This window comes from Leucopleurus acutus (genome assembly GCF_964270905.1).
Source record: "Leucopleurus acutus genome assembly, chromosome: 10".
NCBI classification, from domain to species: Eukaryota; Metazoa; Chordata; class Mammalia; order Artiodactyla; family Delphinidae; genus Leucopleurus; species Leucopleurus acutus.
Window position 1 is genome coordinate 91,925,876 of NC_139153.1, and position 21,463 is coordinate 91,947,338.

At 41.2% G+C, this 21,463-nt stretch overlaps 1 protein-coding gene across 3 annotated transcripts in view; it reads right to left on the reverse strand.

Moving 5' to 3' along the window:
• Positions 1–21,463, reverse strand: part of CAP2 (cyclase associated actin cytoskeleton regulatory protein 2) — a gene marked incomplete at its 5' end in the record, with an annotated part of 105,785 nt that overhangs the window by 34,265 nt on the left and 50,057 nt on the right. For 2 of the 3 annotated variants that reach the window (XM_082848804.1, XM_082848803.1), the window contains 2 exons: positions 2,668–2,753; positions 3,087–3,230. The exons of the other annotated variant lie outside the window; for it this stretch is intronic. In XM_082848804.1, the coding sequence (XP_082704930.1) occupies positions 2,668–2,753; positions 3,087–3,230 (230 nt within the window). The remainder of the gene's footprint in view (positions 1–2,667; positions 2,754–3,086; positions 3,231–21,463) is intronic. 3 annotated transcript variants of the gene reach the window in all.

Here is a 21,463-nt window from a genome sequence, read left to right on the forward strand (position 1 = left end):
GAGTGGACATCCTTGTCTTGTTCCTGATCTTAGTGGAAATGCTTTCAGTTTTTCACCAGTGAGTATGATGTTTGCTGTGGGTTTGTCATATATGGCCTTTATTATGTTGAGGTAGGTTCCCTCTATGCCCATTTTGCCTCTTCTCATTCATACTGCACAGTTCTATAGTCTCCAACACAAAGTGGCAACGTTTGGAGTTATATCATTGGGCACAATTGCCTCAAACACAGTTCTCTGGGTGCAGGGAGTCTGTTACTGAGTATTAGTAATTTAACCAAAGTTTCCTTAGGGTGGGAGAGACCTCAGGAGGAAAGAGGTGGGCGGAAGTCTGTCTCGAGAGCTGCGCTCCCTAAAAGCTCTAAGACCTGTTTTGCTAACATAGAATGACTAAACTCTATGAGGGGATGGGAACACTGTGGCTGGATTTTGTCTTATTTTGTTCAGCATAATTGCTCTATTGGGATATAATTCACATCCCAGGCAATTCATCCATTTAAGGTGTACAATTCAATAGTTTAGTTCAAACTGTGCAGTCATTAACACAGTGGTTTTAGAACATTTTCATCACCCCCAAAAGAAACCCTACACCCATTAGCACTTACTCCACATTTCCACCCAACTTCCCCAGCCCTAGACAACTGCTAACCTACTTTCTGTCTCTAGGGACTTGCCTATCCTGGAATTTCATATAAATGGAATCATACGATATGTGTTTTTTGTGTCTGACTTCTTTCACTCAGCACGATGTTTTCAAGGCTCATCCATACTGCTACTTGTATATTTCATTTTTGAAAATGGCTGAATAATATACCATTGTATGGATATACAGTTTATTTGTCTATTCATCAGTTGATGGACAAATACACTTCATTTGTCTATTCATCAGTAGCACATTTTGGTTACTATAAATAATGCTGCTATGAACATTCATGTACAAGCATTTGTGTGGACATGTTTTCATTTCCTTTGGAAATACACCTAAGAGTGGGATTGCTGACAGTGACTGTTATTTTTTAGTAAAAAAAGAAAGTATTGGTACATATTTCTTAAAATGATTGGTGGATGTATGGGTATTTTTTGTATTGTAATTTTTATATCTTACATATATTTATATATATTCTTCTGTATCTACTCAATGTTTATTAAAACCAAAAATAACCTATAAAAGAAACAGTTATGCAAGTTTTGAATATGTAACATTGGTCAATGACCTGGGATTACAGGAGGTATTTATTTACACATTCTGTGCAATTTTTCTATATTCCATACAAAATGTGTCTTATAATGTTGTTTTCTTCTTTTCCTACTTAAAACCTGTTCTTCTGGCTCATATTTTTAGATCTATGTTAGTAATAGAAAGAAGTGAATTGAAGCAATTATCCAGACTATTCAGGTCCTCAAGTTTCCTTTCATCTGGACAGTCTGGGTCTGTGAGTGAAATGCAGGAACCCCTGCATTTGCTGACTGATGATCATTTCTACTCCCGTCACCTAAGGGCTCAGAGGGGGATTCACTCTGAGCTCAGTGCCCAGGGGGTGGAACTTTGTTGCTCTTATTTTCACCTCACTTCTTTCCTGCATGATGAAGCATCAGCCACATCACATCTTGCCAGCTGTTGACAAGGCAGGCCATGACATCATCAGAGGTGAGGGATCTCATGACACCCCTTCAGCAGTTCAGAGATATCTTCCTGTCTATTCAGCTCTGGCCTCTCCGCATTTAGTCCCATTTCCAATTCTAGCCCCAGTTTGCGGCTCTCTAGGATCTATTATTTGTGCAATGTCCTTTTAAGCTGGCTCTCCAGGCAAAACCTGTTGGTTCAGTCTCATCTGTACTTTCAACAGCACTTTGAATGGCGGCTGTTCTTACAGACGTCTCTCTTGTCCACCCAACTGTATTTCATCTTAACGCAATCTCTGGTTTCCCTCTCATTGGCCTGGTTTATTGTCTCATCTCATCTCTGTTCCTCATTTATACTTCATTTCCTAAGCCCCGTTTATTTTCTCTCCTCACCCACCAATTCTATTTTTTTTAAATTTTATTTATTTTTGGCTGCGTTGGGTCTTTGTTGCTGCGCGTGGGCTTTCTCTAGTTGCGGAGAGCAGGGGCTACTCTTCTTTGCTGTGCATGGGCTTCTCATTACAGTGGCTTCTCTTGTTGCAGAGCACGGGCTCTAGGGCACGCGGGCTTCAGCAGTTGTGATGTTTGGGCTTAGCTGATCTGTGGCATGTGGGATCTTCCCAGACCAGGGATCGAACCCATGTCCCCTGTACTGGCAGGTGGACTCCTAACCACTGTGCCACCAGGGAACTCTCACCAATTCTATTTTGATCAATGTAAAAGGTCTGTCCATTTAGGGCTGGTCCATCACAAACCATCACAGATCTCTCTCATTATTGTGGGGATACATAACAGAGTGACATGCATTCACGTGGGGGAGAGTTTATTCATTACCAGAGAACTGAGGCAGACTTTCTAAAACACACATATTATCTGGATCATTGATTTCACTTTCCACTTTGCTCTACCTGCAAAGATGGGATTTTTCCTTAATGTTTGTAGTAAACTAGACTTTGAAAGGAATCAGTAATGAACTACATTAAGCTTGGGGACAAATGTCTAACAAACAATCAATTGAAAATCTGGTCAATAAAAGAAGGTACGTACCTGTGTTTGTAGTCCTTTAAGACCCTGTTAGTGTAAAAGGTGGCAGCATCATTCATCTCCTTGACATAAGGACCGGGTTTGGGGGACTGAGAGAACAGGACCATCACCAAAGCATAGAAAGAAAAAAAATAATAGGATAAGAAAGAAAATGCCTTAAAGAAGAAGAGAAGCAATGCAGATGTTGACTTCAAAGTTGGAGGCAAATCTTGCTCTGTAAAATCAGTGAAGCACTCTCCACATCTCAGAACACAAAGCCCTGAACTTCAAAAGGGTAAGAGCGAGCTGATGTATTCAGCCTGAAGGGAATCTTCCTTTCATGTAACAGGCGGAGGATGGAGAAGCCTGAAGGCAGCCATGAGTTCTCCCAAACACTCCACAAACCTGACGAGGTGCAGGGGCAACATTCCAGCCAGACTCACCACAGCTATCCACCCAAGGGCAGGGATGCTTTCGCTGACGGCCGAGAGATGATTAAACATTTTACTCCCCCGGTTTCTCTCTCTGAAAGTTTGGATCTCCTGAATCTTTTCCGATATTGGTTTCAGAAGTGCAGCCACATCGTTCTGGAAGCAAACATTGAGCACTGTTACCGAGGACAGAATGGAGGCACAGCACCTCCACCCATGCTGGCCTAAGCAGGACTACTCAGCACCTGTCATTTGTCAGGGGCTTTCAGAATCCAGCAGACTTTTTTCTTATGGTCATACTGTATTTTCATTTTCTGAAGTATGAAGATTGCGATTTCTTACATTATTAATGCTGTCTCCTGAGACAAGGAAAAAATGCAGCAGTATGATACAGTCCCTGTTTTGGAGACCGCTGCATGGAACACAGTGAAACTGAGTGTAGATCAAGTTATATTTTCTAATGGAATGCACAGATCACAGCCTAGAATAACACATGTCTAAAATCGGGATAGGTAGAAGTTAGTAAAAGGATATCTTCCTATTCCTGTGGGAAAATGATGTGAGGAAGGGTCCTTGGTTTCTACCTTAGTTACTAATCCATGTGAAAAAGTGGAAATCTTTCACTGAGGCTCTCTGCAAGAAAATGTAACCGCTTATAATATTTATAGTCACCTTAGTCTGGTTTGGTTTTCAGCATCATCCTCAGACAACTCGGCTGATGGCTACTCACCCCTCTCACTTCTTTTTTTTTTTTTTAATTTTTATTTATTTATTTATTTATTTTTGGCTGCGTTGGGTCTTAGTTGCTGTGCGCGGGCTTTCTCTAGTTGCGGTGAGCGGGGGCTACTCTTTGTTGCGGTGCATGGGCTTCTCATTGTGGTGGCTTTTCTTGTTGCAGAGCATGGGCTCTAGGTGTATGGGCTTCAGCAGCTGTGGCACATGGGCTCAGCAGCACAGGCTCAGTAGTTCTGGCGCATGGTCTTAGTTGCTCCGTGGCATGTGAGATCTTCCCAGACCAGGGCTTGAACCCAAGTCCCCTGCGTTGGCAGGCAGATTCTTAACCACTGCCACCAGGGAAGTCCCATCCCTCTCACTTCTGATTAATTGATTCAACAACTGACTTTTCTAGTCACATAAAAACACTTCTAGGGCTTCCCTGGTGGCGCAGTGGTTGAGAGTCTGCCTGCCGATGCAGGGGACACGGGTTCGTGCCCTGGTCTGGGAAGATCCCACATGCCGCGGAGCGGCTAGGCCCGTGAGCCATGGCCACTGAGCCTGCGCGTCCGGAGCCTGTGCTCTGCAACGGGAGAGGCCACAACAGTGAGAGGCCCGCACACCGCAAAAAAAAAACAAAAAAACAAAAAAAAAAACACTTCTAAAATTATGTGAGCTGAGTTATGAAGTAGCACAGAGATTGGTGCTTGTAGCATCTCCCCATAGCATTCTTGACTTTCTTTGGTTTGGAAGAGCAGATACAAAGTTATCTGATTTTTATTTTTTTTTCCTCCAAAGAAACAGCAACAGTTTGTACTTCAGCTTTGTAAAAGCAGTTGAAGAGGTTTTGGCAGTATTCTACAGTCTTTTAAAATAGAAAAGCCCCTTAAAGCTCCTTAATTTCTTTAACCAAGACTTCAGAGGTTCTTAACTGAACTTCAAGGTTCTCAACTTGGGCTACACATTGAAATCACCTGGAAGCTTTCAAAAACAGGCCTTGGGGGCTTCCCTGTTGGCATAGTGGTTAAGAATCTGCCGGCTAATGCAGGGGACATGGGCTCGAGCCCTGGTCTGGGAAGATCCCACATGCCGCAGAGCAGCTAAGCCCGTGTGCCACAACTACTGAAGCCCGCGTGCCTAGAGCCCGTGCTCTGCCAGAAGAGAAACCACCGCAATGAGAGGCCCACAAACCGCAACAAAGAGTAGCCCTCGTTCGACGCAATTAAAGAAAGCCCGTGTGCAGCAACGAAGACCCAACGCAGCAATAAATAAATTAAAAATAAAAACAAAAAAACACAAACCAGGCCTGGGCCCCACCCCCAGAGACTCTGATTTAACTGGTCTGGGGGTGGCCTGGGTTTCGGGGGGAACTGGAAAAGCTCCCAGGTGCAGATTTTAATCATTGCTACAATGGTAGTTTAACATCCTTTAGGACAGTTGTTTCTGCCAGGGACAGCAAACCATCAGGGAAGAAATAATGCTCAGCTGCAGTAGCTTCCAGCCCTCACTTCTCCTTCTTGACCCTGTATATGCCCTCCCCTAAAAGAAGTGTATAAAGGCTTTGGAATTACAATGACCTTGGTTCAGATCTTTGCTCTGACACTTTATGAGGCCTTGAGCAAACTACTTAACCAAAGCCTTGGTCTCCTCATCTGTAAATCAGAGATAGTAATACTTACAGCTTATAGGCTACAGGAGAGGTGACGTCTTAAACCTCTGGCACATGGGATGGACACAATAAACGGAAATGATTATTATTATTACTATTACTCAGTTAGCTCAGACTGGGGGTAAAAAAGATGTTCTCTGTAATACGTAATATTCATTTGCCTCAAACCAACAGTCTGTGTATTTAAGACAAGAGAGGCTCCAAATAACCGTCCACGCAGGCTGGCAGGATTTTAGGGCTCCGGGGGTCTCAATTAGGCCATCTAGTTCAGGTTTTCGACAGACTCAGCTAAGTGGGTCACGTTCAGTATTTTTAAAAAGTAACTGAAATAGAACAGAAACTATCAGAGGGCACGTCATGTATAAGGTTGGGTTTTTTTTTTTTTTGGCCACACCGTGCCGCATGTGGGATCTTAGCTCCCCAGCAAGGGAGAGTAAAGGCTCAGGTCTGGATGAGGCTGCTTGGGCTGAAGTCCTTGCAAGTCAGTGTACTAAGCTCTAGAACTTTAAACAAGTGGCCAAACTTGTCTATGATTCCGTGATCACATCTCCAAAATACTGTTGATAATGGCACTCACTTCACATGGCTGTTGGAAAGAGTAAATGAGAGAACATGTCTGTGCTTGGTAAGGAGTCAGGTACACTGTGAGTGCTCGACAAAGAGCAGGAGACCTCAAAGACATCTGCCGGTTTAAAAATCTCTGATTGACAAGATCCACTGACCAGCTCTTTCCTATCACTGACATGCAAAGTCAGGAAAAATATTTTCTAACTGAGATCTGCAGCTGCAGAGGCATGTTTTTGTTTGGGAGAAACAAAAAGAAATACAGGGAAAGAGAGCAAAGCGTTCTTAAAAGTTCTCAGTGGACTTTTTTTTTTCCTGTTTTATTGAGAAATAATTGACATACATCACTGTATAAGTTTAAGGTGTAAATATATGCAAATCAAACCAGCATGATGGTTTGATTTACATATACTGTGAAATGATGACTACAATAGGTTTAGTTAATTAATATCCATCATCTGATATAGATACAATAAAAAGAAAAGGAAAAAGAGTTTCCCCCTGTGATGAGAACCCTTAGGATCTAACTCTTTTAACAACCTTCCTACATATCATATAGCAGTGTTAGCTATAGTCGTTACGCTGTACAGTACATCCCTAGTACTTATCTGTAACTGAAAGTTTATACCTTATGACCAGCTTCCTCTGACTCCCCCTTCCCCCCAGCCCCCAGTTCTGGTAACCACAAATCTCTCTTTTTCTGAGTTTGGTGGGGTTTTGTTTGTCTAGATTCCACATATAAGTGTGATCATACAGTATTTGTCTTTCTCTGACTTACTTCACTTAACATAATGCCTTCAAAGTTAGTGGACTTTTAAAATTCTTCCATACTGAAGGCGGTGAAAAACAAAAAAAGGTTGCTGCAGAAGCTAGCCAGGTCTTGTGGAAAATTCATGAATACCTTCCCACCTTCTCACTTTCCCTTCTGGCCATTACAAAGGAAAGGTCTCATAGGTATGACAAGAAGACCCTGAATCAGGGTTGTTATGGGCTGAATGTGTCCTTCCCAAATTCAAATATTGAAGTCCTAACCCCCAGGACCTCAGAATGTGAGTGTATTTGGAGGCAGGGTCTTTAAAGAGGTGCTTCAGTTAAAATGACATCATGAGGGTGGACCCTAAACCAATATGACAGGTGTCCTTATAAGAGATGAGGATGCACACACTCACAAGGGAAGACCATGTGAGGACACAGGGTGAAGACAGCCATCTACAAGCCAAGGAGAGAGGCTTCAGAGGCAGCCAACCCTACTGACACCTTGATCTCGGACTACCAATCTCCAGAATTGTGAGAATATACATTTCTGTTGTTTAAGCCACCCAGCCTGTGGTACTTTGTTCTGGCAACATTGGCAAACTAATATGAGGGTGTAATGACTGTATAGGAAAAGCAAACAAACACCCCCAAACTCTCAACAAAGAAACAAAACCCCTCTAAACAGTCCCTGCCCCAAACACAGCTCTTCCATTTTCTTGGTGAATGACTGCTAAAGTCAGGTTTAAATGCCCTCCCTGCAATTTCACTCTTTAGAAGGGAAACACTTCCCTCTTCAAGGGATTCTTTTTAGTCCAAATTCAACACCCAATCAAGGGTGTGTTATACAGGTTTTCCCAGAAGGCAGCTGATTTTTAATTATGTCAACACTAGTAAGAAGCATCCTAATTTTCTCCAGTGATTTGCTCAGCCATGATATTCTTTTCTTCTTTTACATCTTTATTGGAGTATAATTGCTTTACAATGTTGTGTCAGTTTCTGCTGTATAACAAAGTGAGTCACCTATAGGTATACATATATCCCCATATCCCCTCCCTCTTGCGCCTCCCTCCCACCCTCCCTATCCCACCCCTCTAGGTGGTCACAAAGCACCGAGCTGATCTCCCTATGCTATGCTACTAGCTATCTATTTTACATTTGGTAGTGTATATATGTCCATGCTACTCTCTCACTTTGTCCCAGCTTCCCCTTCCCCCCTCTCCACGTCCTCAAGTCCATTCTCTACATCTGCGTCTTTATTCCTGTCCTGCCCCTAGGTTCATCAGAACCATTTTTTTTTAGATTTCATATATATGGTTAGCATATGGTATTTGTTTTTCTCTTTCTGACTTACTTCATTCTGTATGAGAGACTCTAGGTCCCTCCACCTCACTACAAATAACTCAATTTCACTTCTTTTTAAGCCATGATATTCTTGATGTAATGACATTTTTGAGAAAGGCCAGAATATCTGAATTGTTAGTGATATCTGGCCTACTGCCCCAAGGGGAAAAAGAAGCAGAAACTGTACATTTACAATGTCAGATAGATTTATTAAGGCCATCTTTGTTTATCTCTAACTTCCCAAGAACAAACTCTGAAGTCTGAGGAGACAGAGTATTCCGGAAGATATTTTATATTGGTTATCTGATGAAAGCACCAAAAAGATTGAGAAAGTTTCCTTCTGCCTTAGTTTGGCAATTGCGTGAAGAATTGTCCTCATTAAAAAAAAAAAAAAGTAATGCTGAGAGGACTAAGTACAACGGCTATGTGCACAACTCTAATAAGCAGTACAGCTTTTATTCTGTGCCAACAGATTTCTCGTGTACTTTAAAGGAGGCTGACATTCTCCAGCTCATCCTGTACTTTCACAGCTGCAATCAAAAACACAGAGAGAGGGGCTTCCCTGGTGGCGCAGTGGTTGCGAGTCCGCCTGCCGATGCAGGGGACACGGGTTCGTGCCCCGGTCCGGGAAGATCCCACATGCCAAGGAGCGGCTGGGCCCGTGAACCATGGACGCTGAGCCTGGGCGCCCGGAGCCTGTGCTCCGCAACGGGAGAGGCCACAACAGTGAGAGGCCCACCGTACCGCAAAAAAACAAAAATACCCCACAGAGAACATTCGAGTTATGGTGTGATTTCCATCAAGGCTGACTGTGTGGGATATCAGAGGAAAAGTGAATTGCGGGGCGGTGGGGGGCTGTTAGAGGAACTTCCACTTGTTTAAGTATTAAGCATGTATTAAGCATACTCAATAAATACAGGTTGAATTGCACTGATGTCAATTAACGCTACAAAAGGGCTTTCCACTGATGGGAGATAAATTTCAGAGGCATCCTGGGTTTTTTTCAATGGTGTGCATTGGTGGTAGCTTTTCAGACACAGCTAAAAGCTAGTGTGCTTTGGAATGACTTTAAATCGGCCAATTTTACATAGGTCTCACCCAGATTTTTTTTTTTTTTAACTTATCACTCAGGTTTCTTTCATTCCGAGAGACTTTCCCCTGAAAGAAAATCATTTTTTAAGACTCATGTGAAGGTTAGCTGAAAAATCTCCCTTGCCCTTCCCCAGGTTTCTGTGGCTTTAACAGAAGGTCAAAATGGCCGAACTGGAGAAGATGCATGTGCAAATTGCAAGTTTCAGCGAGTGTTTCCAAGCACTATCTTAGCTTAATGGGACTGTACTTTGGAGAGTATTTCAGGACTCCATGTCTTTATGACCCTAGTTTCTGCTTTAAAGTTGAAGAGTTGAGATCCATTATCAGCTTCATCTCAGTTTATCAGCAAGCTCTGTAGAAACTTTACCCAAAAAGGAAAACCAAATTCCCACTCATGCTTTTTTGTAAGGGGATGGAACGAATTCTGGGAGTTTGACCTCAAAGATGTGTCATTGAGTAAACTGAAATAAGCTTGTTATTTCTGGAATCCATGGTTCTTGTGTAGTTTCTACATGAGGTAGAAAATGGATCAATCTGCTATTATTTCTTTTAAAATAATTTCTTTTTCTGATTACATGCTCTTTGTGAAACATTGGAAAATAAAGATGGAAAAACATAAGTAAACAATAAACGTCCTTAATTCCACCACAAAGAGAAAAACACTGCTAAATGGTGATTTTTTTCTTGTAGATGTAATTATCAGAGATATCTTCAAAAATAATAACTTTAAAAATAATGGCTGTTAAGACCATAAGGAATAATCGTAAGAAAGAGCTGAATTTAAGCAGTTCAGTTAAAACAAGCAAGCACAAAAACAAATAAAAACCCATCAGTATATTGGCAAGTTCTCTGAAACTCTATCATTTTTATGAAGGATGTTTTAAATACAAATACTACAAAGACATTACTGTTACAACTCAGGAAAACTTAATAGCATTAAAGTAAAAATTGGACTTTTTAATATTTGACTCCCACCTTCATTAAAAAATTCTAAGAAAGCTTATATCAAGCAGTACATCTTAGCCAACCATACTACCAAATATCAACGACTATTACTTTGGCTTAGTTGTTTTTGTATAAAGTTTTACCAGTTGATTCCATGTGAGTGCATATGAGTATATAGCACAGAAAACATATGGAAAGATACTCATCAAAGTTTTTATTTAATTGCATTGCCTTATCCATATATTTAAAATTTTCTAATATGTATATGCATTTCTTCTGTAATGAAGGGAAAAGTTTTAAAACATACTAACCAGTTTTGTACCTTCAATGGTAGAAAAAATTTCATATACGTGCTATTAAATTTATAGATATCAAATAATATTAAGACTCTTTCTCAGCATTAGGGAAGTAGCTTCAGGAAAACATGTTCAGAAATTATCAGAATAAATTATTCAGCTGAAGAAGAATAGTTAACATTTTTTTCAGGCAAAGGTTATCCAAATCAGGAACAGTGTTATCCAAATCAGGAACAAAATATATCATTTGGGCACATTCTAATAAATGAAGCAATTGTTTTCATCATTTTAAGTCAAAAGCAAACTTTTTTTTATCAGAAATGCTAATTTGCATTAACTTGCTTTGGTGCAATTGTAGATATTTCTCTAGACTGATTTCCCTTCATTGTTCCTCTAATATAAAAATTTTCCACTGTCCAGAAACATTTTGGAGGTTTCAGAATATCCTCACGATAATACTTTCAGAAACATTTGTACATTTAAGACAACTTGAAAATTTAAAACATTTGCAAAACTGTCACAGAAATCAATCTAAATAAATAAAACTGAGCTCCATGAATGTACGTGATGCTATGGTAGCTGCCATTGTATTGCATTATGACAAATCCCTTGGAAAATATTTTTATATGTTCTTAAGGCTTTACATTCCACATATATGTCTTATTTTATGATTGTTAAACTCTCTTAAAAGTACACTCAAGGGGCTTCCTGGGCAGTCAAGTGGTTAAGACCCCACGTTCCCAATGCAGGGGTCACGGGTTCGATCCTTGGTCAGTGAACTAAGATCCCGCATGCGGCACGGTGCGGGCAAACAAACAAACAAAACAAAAATACACTCAAGAATCCCAAAGGCTTTTTTTGCTTTCATTCCTTAAAAATCATTCTTAAAGAATTAAATTCTGCCATTTGCAACAACATGGATGGACCTGGAGGGTATTATGCTTAAATAAATAATTCAGACAAAGAAATACAAATACTATATGTTTTCACTTACATATGGAATCTAAAAATTTTAAAAATGAATGAATATAACAAAACAGAAACAGACTCATAGATACAGAGAACAAACTGGTTACCAGAGGGGAGAAAGGGAGGAGGAGCAAGATGGGGAAGGGAATTAAGAGGTAGAAACTATTAGGTATAAAATAAATAAGATACAAGCATGTAATGTACAGTGCAGGGAATATAGCCAGTATTTTATAACTTTAAATGTAATATAATCTATACAAATATCTAATCACTGTATTGTACACTGAAAATAATATAACGTAAATCAACTAAACTTCAATTAAAAAAAATCATTCTTGGGACTTCCCTGGTGGCGCAGTGGTTAAGAATCCGCCTGCCAATGCAGGGGACATGGATTCAATCCCTGGTCCGGGAGGATCCCACATGCTGCGGAGCAACTAAGTCCGTGAGCCACAACTACTGAGCCTGCGCTCTAGAGCCCACGAGCCACAACTACTGAAGCCCACGAGCCACAACTACTGAAGCCCGCGTACCTAGAGCCTGTGCTCCCCAACGAGAGAAGCCACCGCAATGAGAAGCCCGCTCACAGCAACGAAGAGTAGCCCCCACTCACCATAGCTAGAGAAAGCCCACACTCAGCAACGAAGACCCAATGCATCCAAAAATAAATAAATAAATAAATCTTAAAAAAAAATCATTCTTAAAGAGTAAAAGGAATGAATTGCTTTCCAGAATGAACTGCATTGTCCTGATACTTATGAGAGAAGCTTCCAACATGCATAAACTCCTACTTAAATTTTTAATACAAATCTATCAACAACCCATTATACTCATCAGCACATTTTTTCCCAGTAATAATATTTGAAAAACAAACTATTTCAGACATAACAGAAAAGCATACAAAGTAATGACAAGCGCCCATATACGTGAAACATAATTTAATATTGCACTGGGGCCCAGGATCATTCCTATGATATCCCTTTACTGACATTTGCCAAAAAAAACAGCTGGAAATGCAGAGGTCTGGAGCCTGGGACACAGAACTATTCAGATAGAACCTCAGGGGTAGCACTGAAGCTTGATGTCAAATTGTTGTATTTTTCTCATAAAGGTAGAACAGTTGCAAATTGGGCATTTTTAGTGTAGTCTTTTCTGCCAAAGGATTCAGCAAACCACAGGCTAAACAGCCTTCTCCAAAGTCATTTTTTAAAAAACTATTCAGATAACAATTTACACTGTTGCTTATCAATATATTTAAACCTCTCAGAATCATGCAAAGCCTTATTTAGGATTTTGGGGCCATTGACCCAATGAACAATGGACACTTCTTTGTCAGTTCCCACTTCCTGTTCTTTGTCTTTGCCACTGTTCACAAGTGTGAGCCCCACCTGTCATCGTTTTTAGTTTTTTGCGCAGTATCTGGGGAAGCCCTCGCTCTAAAACCTACAATTTATTCATCAGAACAAGAACACAGTTCTGCTGATGTGATACGTGGGCCACAATTTTCTCTAAGCTCTCAATGTTTGACTTGTCTCAGAATGGTAGGTATGTGATATAAAAAGTCAAGTTCAATGGCTATCTAAATGTATACACAGTAACCCAAATAGTTTGTATCCTTACAATATCTCATCTCCTGAATCTTACTGCAACAACAGGGGTCAGAAGACGATAGAAACGAACAAACTTAACATTAACTGCTCCTCAGAATGAGAGTTATAGTTTTCATTATAGTTGTTCTGATAGGAAGAGAATTTCACTGATAGTACAGGAAGATAATAGTCCAATCAGAGAAAATACATCTTTTCCATTCATTCACGTGTTGGCTAACGACTGTACGTGGGACACATACAAAGCTCTAGTGTCTCTCTCGTATGACTGGACTTGACAAAATGGGTTCCTAGAAAATGCTGGGTTCATGGCAGGGACATGGCATTACCTAGATTATTTGAGATCCGGGAAGGAAGCAGTGGGTCAATAATGGGCAATGACAAATAAGACATACGAAATCATGGCAGAGAGAAACCAGAAGGGAAAATTAAGTTGAAAATCAAAAACTTAACCTGGTTACCCACAGTAAGCATAAGAGAATAGACTGGATGGTTGAGAAGAATCTCATCTTGTACTTTGTCATTGTTTCAACTTATTTTATGGACCCAGCTGAAAAGACATCAACTTTCCCTCTCTCTGGGTAGGTACTATCTGGCTTCTGACAGTGATAAATTTTATAATCACCTATAATTTTACTTTATGGGATTCTGAACATTAAAGCTGAACAGTAGATCTCACTGTGCTTTACTTAAACGCACAGGGACTTCACTAACAATTTCTAAAGTTGGAGAGAATTGCCCAAACCATCCAAATTTACCAGCTTTATAAAATCTAAAACAATATACTGTGATCAGAAATTAGTTATCTGAGATAGAAAAAAAATCTGAACTGTAAGTTTTTAAAAATTGAAGTACAGTTGATTTACAATGTTGTGTTGGTTCCTGGTGTACAGCAGTGATTCAGTTATACATATACTGATATATTATTTTTCATATTCTTGTCCATTATGTTATTACAAGATATTGAATACAGTTCCCTGTGCTATAGAGCAAGAACCTGTTGTTTACCTATTTTATATATAGTAGTTTATATCTGCTAATCCCAAACTCCTAATTTATCTCTCCCCCTCCACGAAGTGCTATAAATTTTTGTCTACCAACGTTTGAGTATTAACTGTATGCCATTCACCATGTTGATTGGTTTTCCCCAGTTCTGTCCACTTTGTAACGATAAATCTCAGTTTAAACTACCAAAGTCATCACTTGAAGGATCCCTGTGCAGTCAACTGCATTTACTGGGTCACTGTCTTTCCCCTAGATAAGTGGCCCATGGTAGAGGGATGGCCAGATCTTCTCTTCGAGATTCATTTATGCAGAATATTGCTGAGATGACGTAACCCTACAGTTTCCAGTTCAACCTCAGAAGGTGCAAAAAATGTCAACAACTGCTCTGTAAGTCTTAAGACATCCCACGGGGTGGATTTGCCATTATTGTACCAAGCTACTGATACAGAGCTCCAATCGTCCTTAATCAGAAATGAGCTTTCTCTTTTAAGGTTACCACAACCTTTTTTAGATTCTACCATTCGCCGTTCTCAAGAGCCGTGCTTCCCACAGTGCATCCAACAGAGCCCCGGCCCTGGTTCGGTGAACAGCTCAACACAAACCGTCTTCCTGATCCATGGAGTTTGAAGGAATTCTGCATATGGCATCTCCCTTCCGGCAAGTCATGATCCACCTCAGAATACTAAAGGAGTTACTAACGAAGTCCATTTATCTTGTTTATCCTGATGTCTCTCAAGTTTTTTTGCCCACAGAACCTTTGATTCACACCTCCCTCCCGCCCCCGCACTGCTTTTCTGTGGAACAGACTCTGGGAAAGGTTGCCTGCAGAAGCCTGTGAAGTGGCTTCAGGGAGTCACAGGGGTCTGCCCGGCTGCTTACCGTGTGTTCATTTGTCCTCCTCCTCTCCAGTTATCCTTGCTCATTACCATGGAAACACTTTCAAGGGCATTCAGTGGAGGCAAAGAAGTCTCTTCTCTCTCATTTCCAACACACACACACACACACACACACACACACACACACAGTTTTCAGGAGCTATAATCATCTCTGAGAGGACGGCTGGCACAACCCTCCCCCTCTGCACTGAGGTTTTATCTTCTGTTGGTGTCTCACAGTCAGTCTCTTTTTGGTCAGCCCTGCCCCCACTCCTAATCACCACTGGCAGGTAGAATCTCCTTTGTCCTTATCTTCTCTGTTTTCTCTTTCTCCTTGCACACATCTAACCTCGTGTTTGGAAAGGCAGACCATTTAGAAACAATGCCACTCAATCACAGTATTCCTTCTGCAGAGCAAACTGATGGCTAATGACATTTATTTGCCTTTAGTCTTCAAGTCTTGAGCTATCTTTTCTCTTTGTGCTGCCCCATGGCCGTGGGATGCTTCTTTACTACCCAAGAGGGATTTTTGACTACTTCCAAGTCCAGAAGCGTCCCACAGCTTTTCCTGATGTAAGGCTCCCTTATACCATAGATCACACGCACTCAAAGTCTGATCAGTGCCAGTAGGTTGCTGTGCTTGGTTTTTCACATTGACCCCAAAGGGAAAGCATGGCTAACAGCATGTGTGAAGCTAGCAAAAAACGTGACGTACATCGAGAATTCCTTTCTATGAGGCACGTGCAGGAAGACCGTTCTTTGATCTTTGGCTCAGTTATTAGATAGAAAGCCTATAGCTCTTGACTATGTAATAAAATGGAGATGACTGTGTCACCATATCTCTAAAGATATATCTAAAGATTGCTACCTGCTGGTCCACTTGTTTCTTCATTTATTCAACAAATATATACTGAGTGCCATCTATGCGCCAGGGCTGGTCAGAAGAGGTGCAGTAGAGCAGTAAACAATACAGGCAGTTCACAGCAGTAAACAACATAATGACTCCTAGGTCCCCACCCTCTTTCGTCCAAGTAGGGTGGGGAGTGTATTAGTCAGGGTTTTCCATAGAAACACCACCAACAGGATGTGACTACATATATAGTTTTATAAGGAATTGGCTCATGTGATTATGGGGGCTGACAAGTCCCCAAGATTTGCAGACTGAGGCAGCAACCTGGAGACCCGGGAAACCTGATAGTTTAAGTTTTCCCACCTGAAAGCCAGCAGGCTTGAGACCCAGAAAACTGATGTTCAGTTTGAGTCCAAAGGCAGGAAAAAGCTGATGTCCCAGTTTGAAGGCAGTCAGGCAGGAGGAATTCTCCCTTACTCAGGGGAGGGTCAGCTTTTTTGTTCTATTCAGGCCTTCAACCCATCAGATGGGGCCCACACACATGATAGTGCTTTATCCAGTCTACTGATTTAAATGTTAATCTCATCCAAAAACATGCTCACAGAAACACCCAGAATAATGTTTGACCAAATATCTGGGCATCCCATGGCCCGGGCAAGTTGACATATAAGATGAATGATCACAGGAGGACATAGACAGTAAACATAATGAATAACTAAATTAAATGGTATGTTAGTTGTTAAAAGCCATAAGGGAAAAAAAAAATAAAGTCAAGTGAAGGGAATCAGAAATATATGTGGGGGATGAGTTTTAATTTAAAATAGGGCCAGACCAGACACTATAAAACTCTTAGAGGAAAACAAAGGCAGAATACTCTATGACATAAATCACAGCAAGATCCTTTTTGACCCACCTCCTGGAGTAATGGAAATGAAAACAAAAATAAACAAATGGGACCTAATGAAACTTAAAAGTTTTTGCACAGCAAAGGAAAACATAAACAAGATGAAAAGACAACCCTCAGAATGGGAGAAAATATTTGCAAATGAAGCAACTGACAGAGGATTAATCTCCAAAATTTACAAGCAGCTCATGCAGCTCAATATCAAAAAAACAACCCAATCCAAAAATGGGCAGAAGACCTAAATAGGCATTTCTCCAAAGAAGATATACAGACTGCCAACAAACACATGAAAGGATGCTCAACATCACTAATCATTATGAAATGCAAATCAAAACTACAATGAGGTATCACCTCACACCAGTCAGAATGGCCATCATCAAAAAATCTACAAACAATAAATGCTGGAGAGGGTGTGGAGAAAAGGGAACCCTCTTGCACTGTCGGTGGGAATGTAAATTGATACAGCCACTATGGGGAACAGTATGGAGGTTCCTTAAAAAACTACAAATAGAATTACCATACAACACAGCAATCCCACCAGTGGGCATATACCTTGAGAAAACCATAATTAACAATGTTCATTGCAGCTCTATTTACAATAGCCAGGACATGGAAGCAACCTAAGTGTCCATCAAAAGATGAATGGATAAAGAAGGTGTGGCACATATATACAGTGGAATATTACTCAGCCATAAAAAGAAACGAAATTGAGCTATTTGTAGTGAGGTGGATGGACCCAGAGTCTGTCATACAGAGTGAAGTAAGTCAGAAAGAAAAAAACAAATACGATATGCTAACACATATATATGGAATCCAAAAAAAAAAAAAGGTTCTGAAGAACCTAGGGGCAGGACAGGAATAAAGACACAGACGTAGAGAATGGACTTTAGGACACGGGGAGGTGGAAGGGTGAGCTGGGACAAAGTGAGAGGGTGGCATGGACATATATACACTACCAAATGTAAAACAGATAGCTAGTGGGAAGCAGCGACATAGCACAGGGAGATTTGCTTGGTGCTTTGTGACCACCTAGAGGGGTGGGATGGGGGGGTGGGATAGGGAGGGTGGGAGGGAGACGCAAGAGGGAAGGGATATGGGGATGTATGTATATGTATAGCTGATTCACTGTTATACAGCAGAAACTGACACACCATTGTAAAGTAATTATACTCCAATAAAGATGTTTATAAAAAAATAAAATAAAATAGGGCCAGAGTCAGTCTCATTTGGAAGGTGATATTTGAAGAAATAGTTGGAGGAGGCATTAGCCACGTGGATATCTGGGGGAGGCAGATACAACCACTGCAAGAGGAAACAACTGTTGCAAAGTTCCTAAGGCTGGAATGTGTCTCCTGTGTTCAGGGACTGGCAAGCAGACCAGTGGAGCTGGATGAGTGAGGGGGAAAGTGGTGGGGTATGAGGTGGGAGAGGAGGCAGCAGGGAGCAGAGGCACAGATCATGAGGCTGTTGAGAGGACTCTGGTTTTTGTCCTGAATGAAATGGAAATCACCAGAGGGTTTTGAGCAGAAGAATGACATGATGTGATTTTCTTTTATGAGAATCACTCTGGCTGTAGTATTGAGACTAGATTGTCAGGGGGGCAAGGGGTAATGTGGAAGCGGGGAGATCATATTTGAGACTTTGCAATAATTTGGATGAGAGATGAAGGTAGCTGCGACCAGAGTGACTGCAGGGGAGATTGTGAGAAGTAGATTATGGACGGGAGGTGGGCAACCGAGCAAAGGAGGAGTCCAGAATGACTCTTTGGTTTTTGACCTGAGAGAACAGAAGGATGGAGCTGCCATCACTTGAGAAGGAGACATTGCAGAAGGAACAGGATTTAGCAGGAAGGCTAGGAGCTCAGATGCAGACACACTGTTTAATCTATCCTTAACCAACCTTTCCCAGGGGCCACAATTCACTACCGTATTACCTGCAATGTGGCTGTTGATGTCCTTAACTTTTTCCCCCCAGCTGAGTCTTTTTCTGGTTTCCACTCGACAGTTTGCCTTTGCTTGGGAGCATCTTCTCACATTCTCAATTCAGTGCAACACAATGGATAAATGTGCTGTTTCTCACGTATGAGGATGGTGCTTTTGGCCCCCAGTCAGCAAGGAGTGGGCTCTGTGCTGTGTCTCTCCTGGTGATGGCTTGTGCTGAGTCATCTACTCTGGCAAGCAGCAACCATTTGTGAAGACAGCTAGCATGGATTATGGCTTTATTCTGTGGTTGGCGGTAAAATTACTTTGGCTAATTTGCCAGGCTGATTGCTCATTCTATCCTGAAGCTAGCTGGCCCTTGGAGATATCAAATCTTTGGACCTGGCTTTATTTGTACCATATTTTAACTAATTGAGGTAATGGATGGAGACACACTGCTTAAGACAGTTGATCTGGGGTAGACCCAATCATGTTATATCACTGTATGCTGGTGACCTAGCTTGCATTTTGATGCCAAATACAATGCTTGTCACATAACAGGTGAGTGAATGAATCAACAAATTAATGTTGAAGTGATAAATAAAGATGAACCTTGTGAGAAATCAGATGTGATCTGTGATCTGGGTAGCAGAAATAAACTTATCTACCTAAGATGGCAATATTTTATCCTGTTTTGATGTGTATTTTTTTATTCGTAAGTGAACAAAATTATGAGACATTTTCTTTTACATCCTCCTCTTCTGTTTTCCTTCATAAACTTTTTTTTTTGGCTTGGTGTCCACTTACCCCAACCTCATCATGCTTTTTTTTTGTTCCTATAATCTGTTAAAATGTTTATTGAGCACCTATATATGCCAGGTATAATCCTAGGTATATGGAACATATCAGTGAGAAAAGAAAGACCTCTCCTGTAGGGTTTACAAGCAGGGAACAGAGAGCAAACAATACACATGATAAATACATCATACTATGAAAAAAGGAGCAGAACATGAAAAAGGGATCGGGGTGCTGGGGAGTTTTTAATTAATGTAAAAAGGCTTAAATAGAATTTTTGGCTGGCTGCAATATTTGACGGTTCATTGTTTGATCTAGCCCGGCTGTCACATGCTAGCAGCTGGTCAGAGTGGCATACGGAGCGTCCATGAGGGCAAAACAGGAACTAGAAGGGGATAAAAGCTGCTTTTCCCCCCAGCTGTCTCACCTGAATTCAGCCACTCACAGGCTACACAGTTCACTTCCAACTCCAGACACTCCTGACCTTGGCACGTGACAGAGGAAAACATGCTTGCTGCTGATTAGAAGTACAGAACAAAAGCCACCAGCTGCGGTTTCAAGTCCCCATTCGATCACCATGATGTCTTACCAATTTAGTTTTTTATTTTAGGCATCTTTTGTCAGCTCTGGGTCCTTCTGTTAGCCAGCCCATAGAGTTACTTTATGAAATATCACCAGTTCCTTGTTTTTTTATGGTGACCCCAAAACAAAAAATTAAAATATGAATACATTGGCCAACATCTTAAGAGAAGTTGGTAAGTTTCAGAGAGGTAAAATACATAAACATTTTCCATAGTTGGTTTTAGAAGATTTCTCTGAATATCTAAGCTGTACCTTGGAAGCATCACACATTAGCGTTGCAAAGTACAAAATATAATTCCACAAAGGAGAGGCCAAAAGGCCAAACTCTTTCCTTCCTCCTGGTACACTGAACGTTCTTCCCAGAGGAAACAGAGAGACAGGCTGGAGTTCAGCCAATGGGATTTGGTCCTCATCAGCAGGCCATGTTAGGAACCTCACAAAAGTCTGCAGGAGCCCTTTGGGGTGAGTATCATCTGAGACTCAGTTTCAAGGGGAGGGAGGAAATGAATTACTGATTGGCTACTATATATCAGACACTGTACTTTGTAGTCTATATGTTACTTAAACATCACAAAACCTTGGAAAGATTGGCATCATTATTCCTGTTTTATGAATGAAGGAACAACGTCAAAAAATACTTAGTGACTTGATTAAGATCATCTGGCCAGAACTGGGGTGTCCACCTGGGTATGTTTGGCTCTCAAAGCTGATATTCTTAGGCATAATGAAAAAACAGGCATAATTGACTTTGGAGTAGAACACACCTGGGTTTAAACCACATCTTTCATGTGAGTTGGGGCTAACGCCCCTCTCTGAGCCCCAGAGAGGATGCCTATGAAAGTGTCACCGGCAAAACCCATTAATAATTCCCGGGTAATAAAAATAGAATCTGGGTAATAAAATAAAGTCTAACCTTTTTTTCCCTTTGTGCTTAGTCTAGCTTCACTTGCTCACAGGGTGCTGTGTGCAGACCCGAGTTCTTGGTGCGAGACGGTTGTGCGGACACCTCATCTCGGGGCCGCGAGCTGAGATGTTGCGTCCGCATTGGGATCTGCCACGAGCAGGGCGAACTCTGTCCCCTTCCCGCTGAGAACCCTAACACGTGTGCGCACCTCTCCACTCTTTGATCCAAGAGTAAAGCTTTCCTTTGCTTGTGAACCACACTCGACCTCATTCTATTGGCGTGAGTGACACCAGGCAGGAGGACCCTTGTTGGGGACTGGAGAGGGTTGGGGAAAAAAGGAGTAATACTCATCTGTGAGGTTATGATGATGGCCAAATAAGATCACATGTGCATAACATCTGACACAACAGAAGCCTAGAAATGGGAGCTTCTATTATTTTCATAATTATTTGAACATTTTACTGACCACAGATACTGAAGAAACGATATGCCGTTGATAGCCAACAAAATGGAATTACTGCTTTAACATCATAATGGATAAAAGAACTGAGAGCAGAGTGCCCATGATACACAGTCAAAAGTGCGAGCCTACAATGGAAACT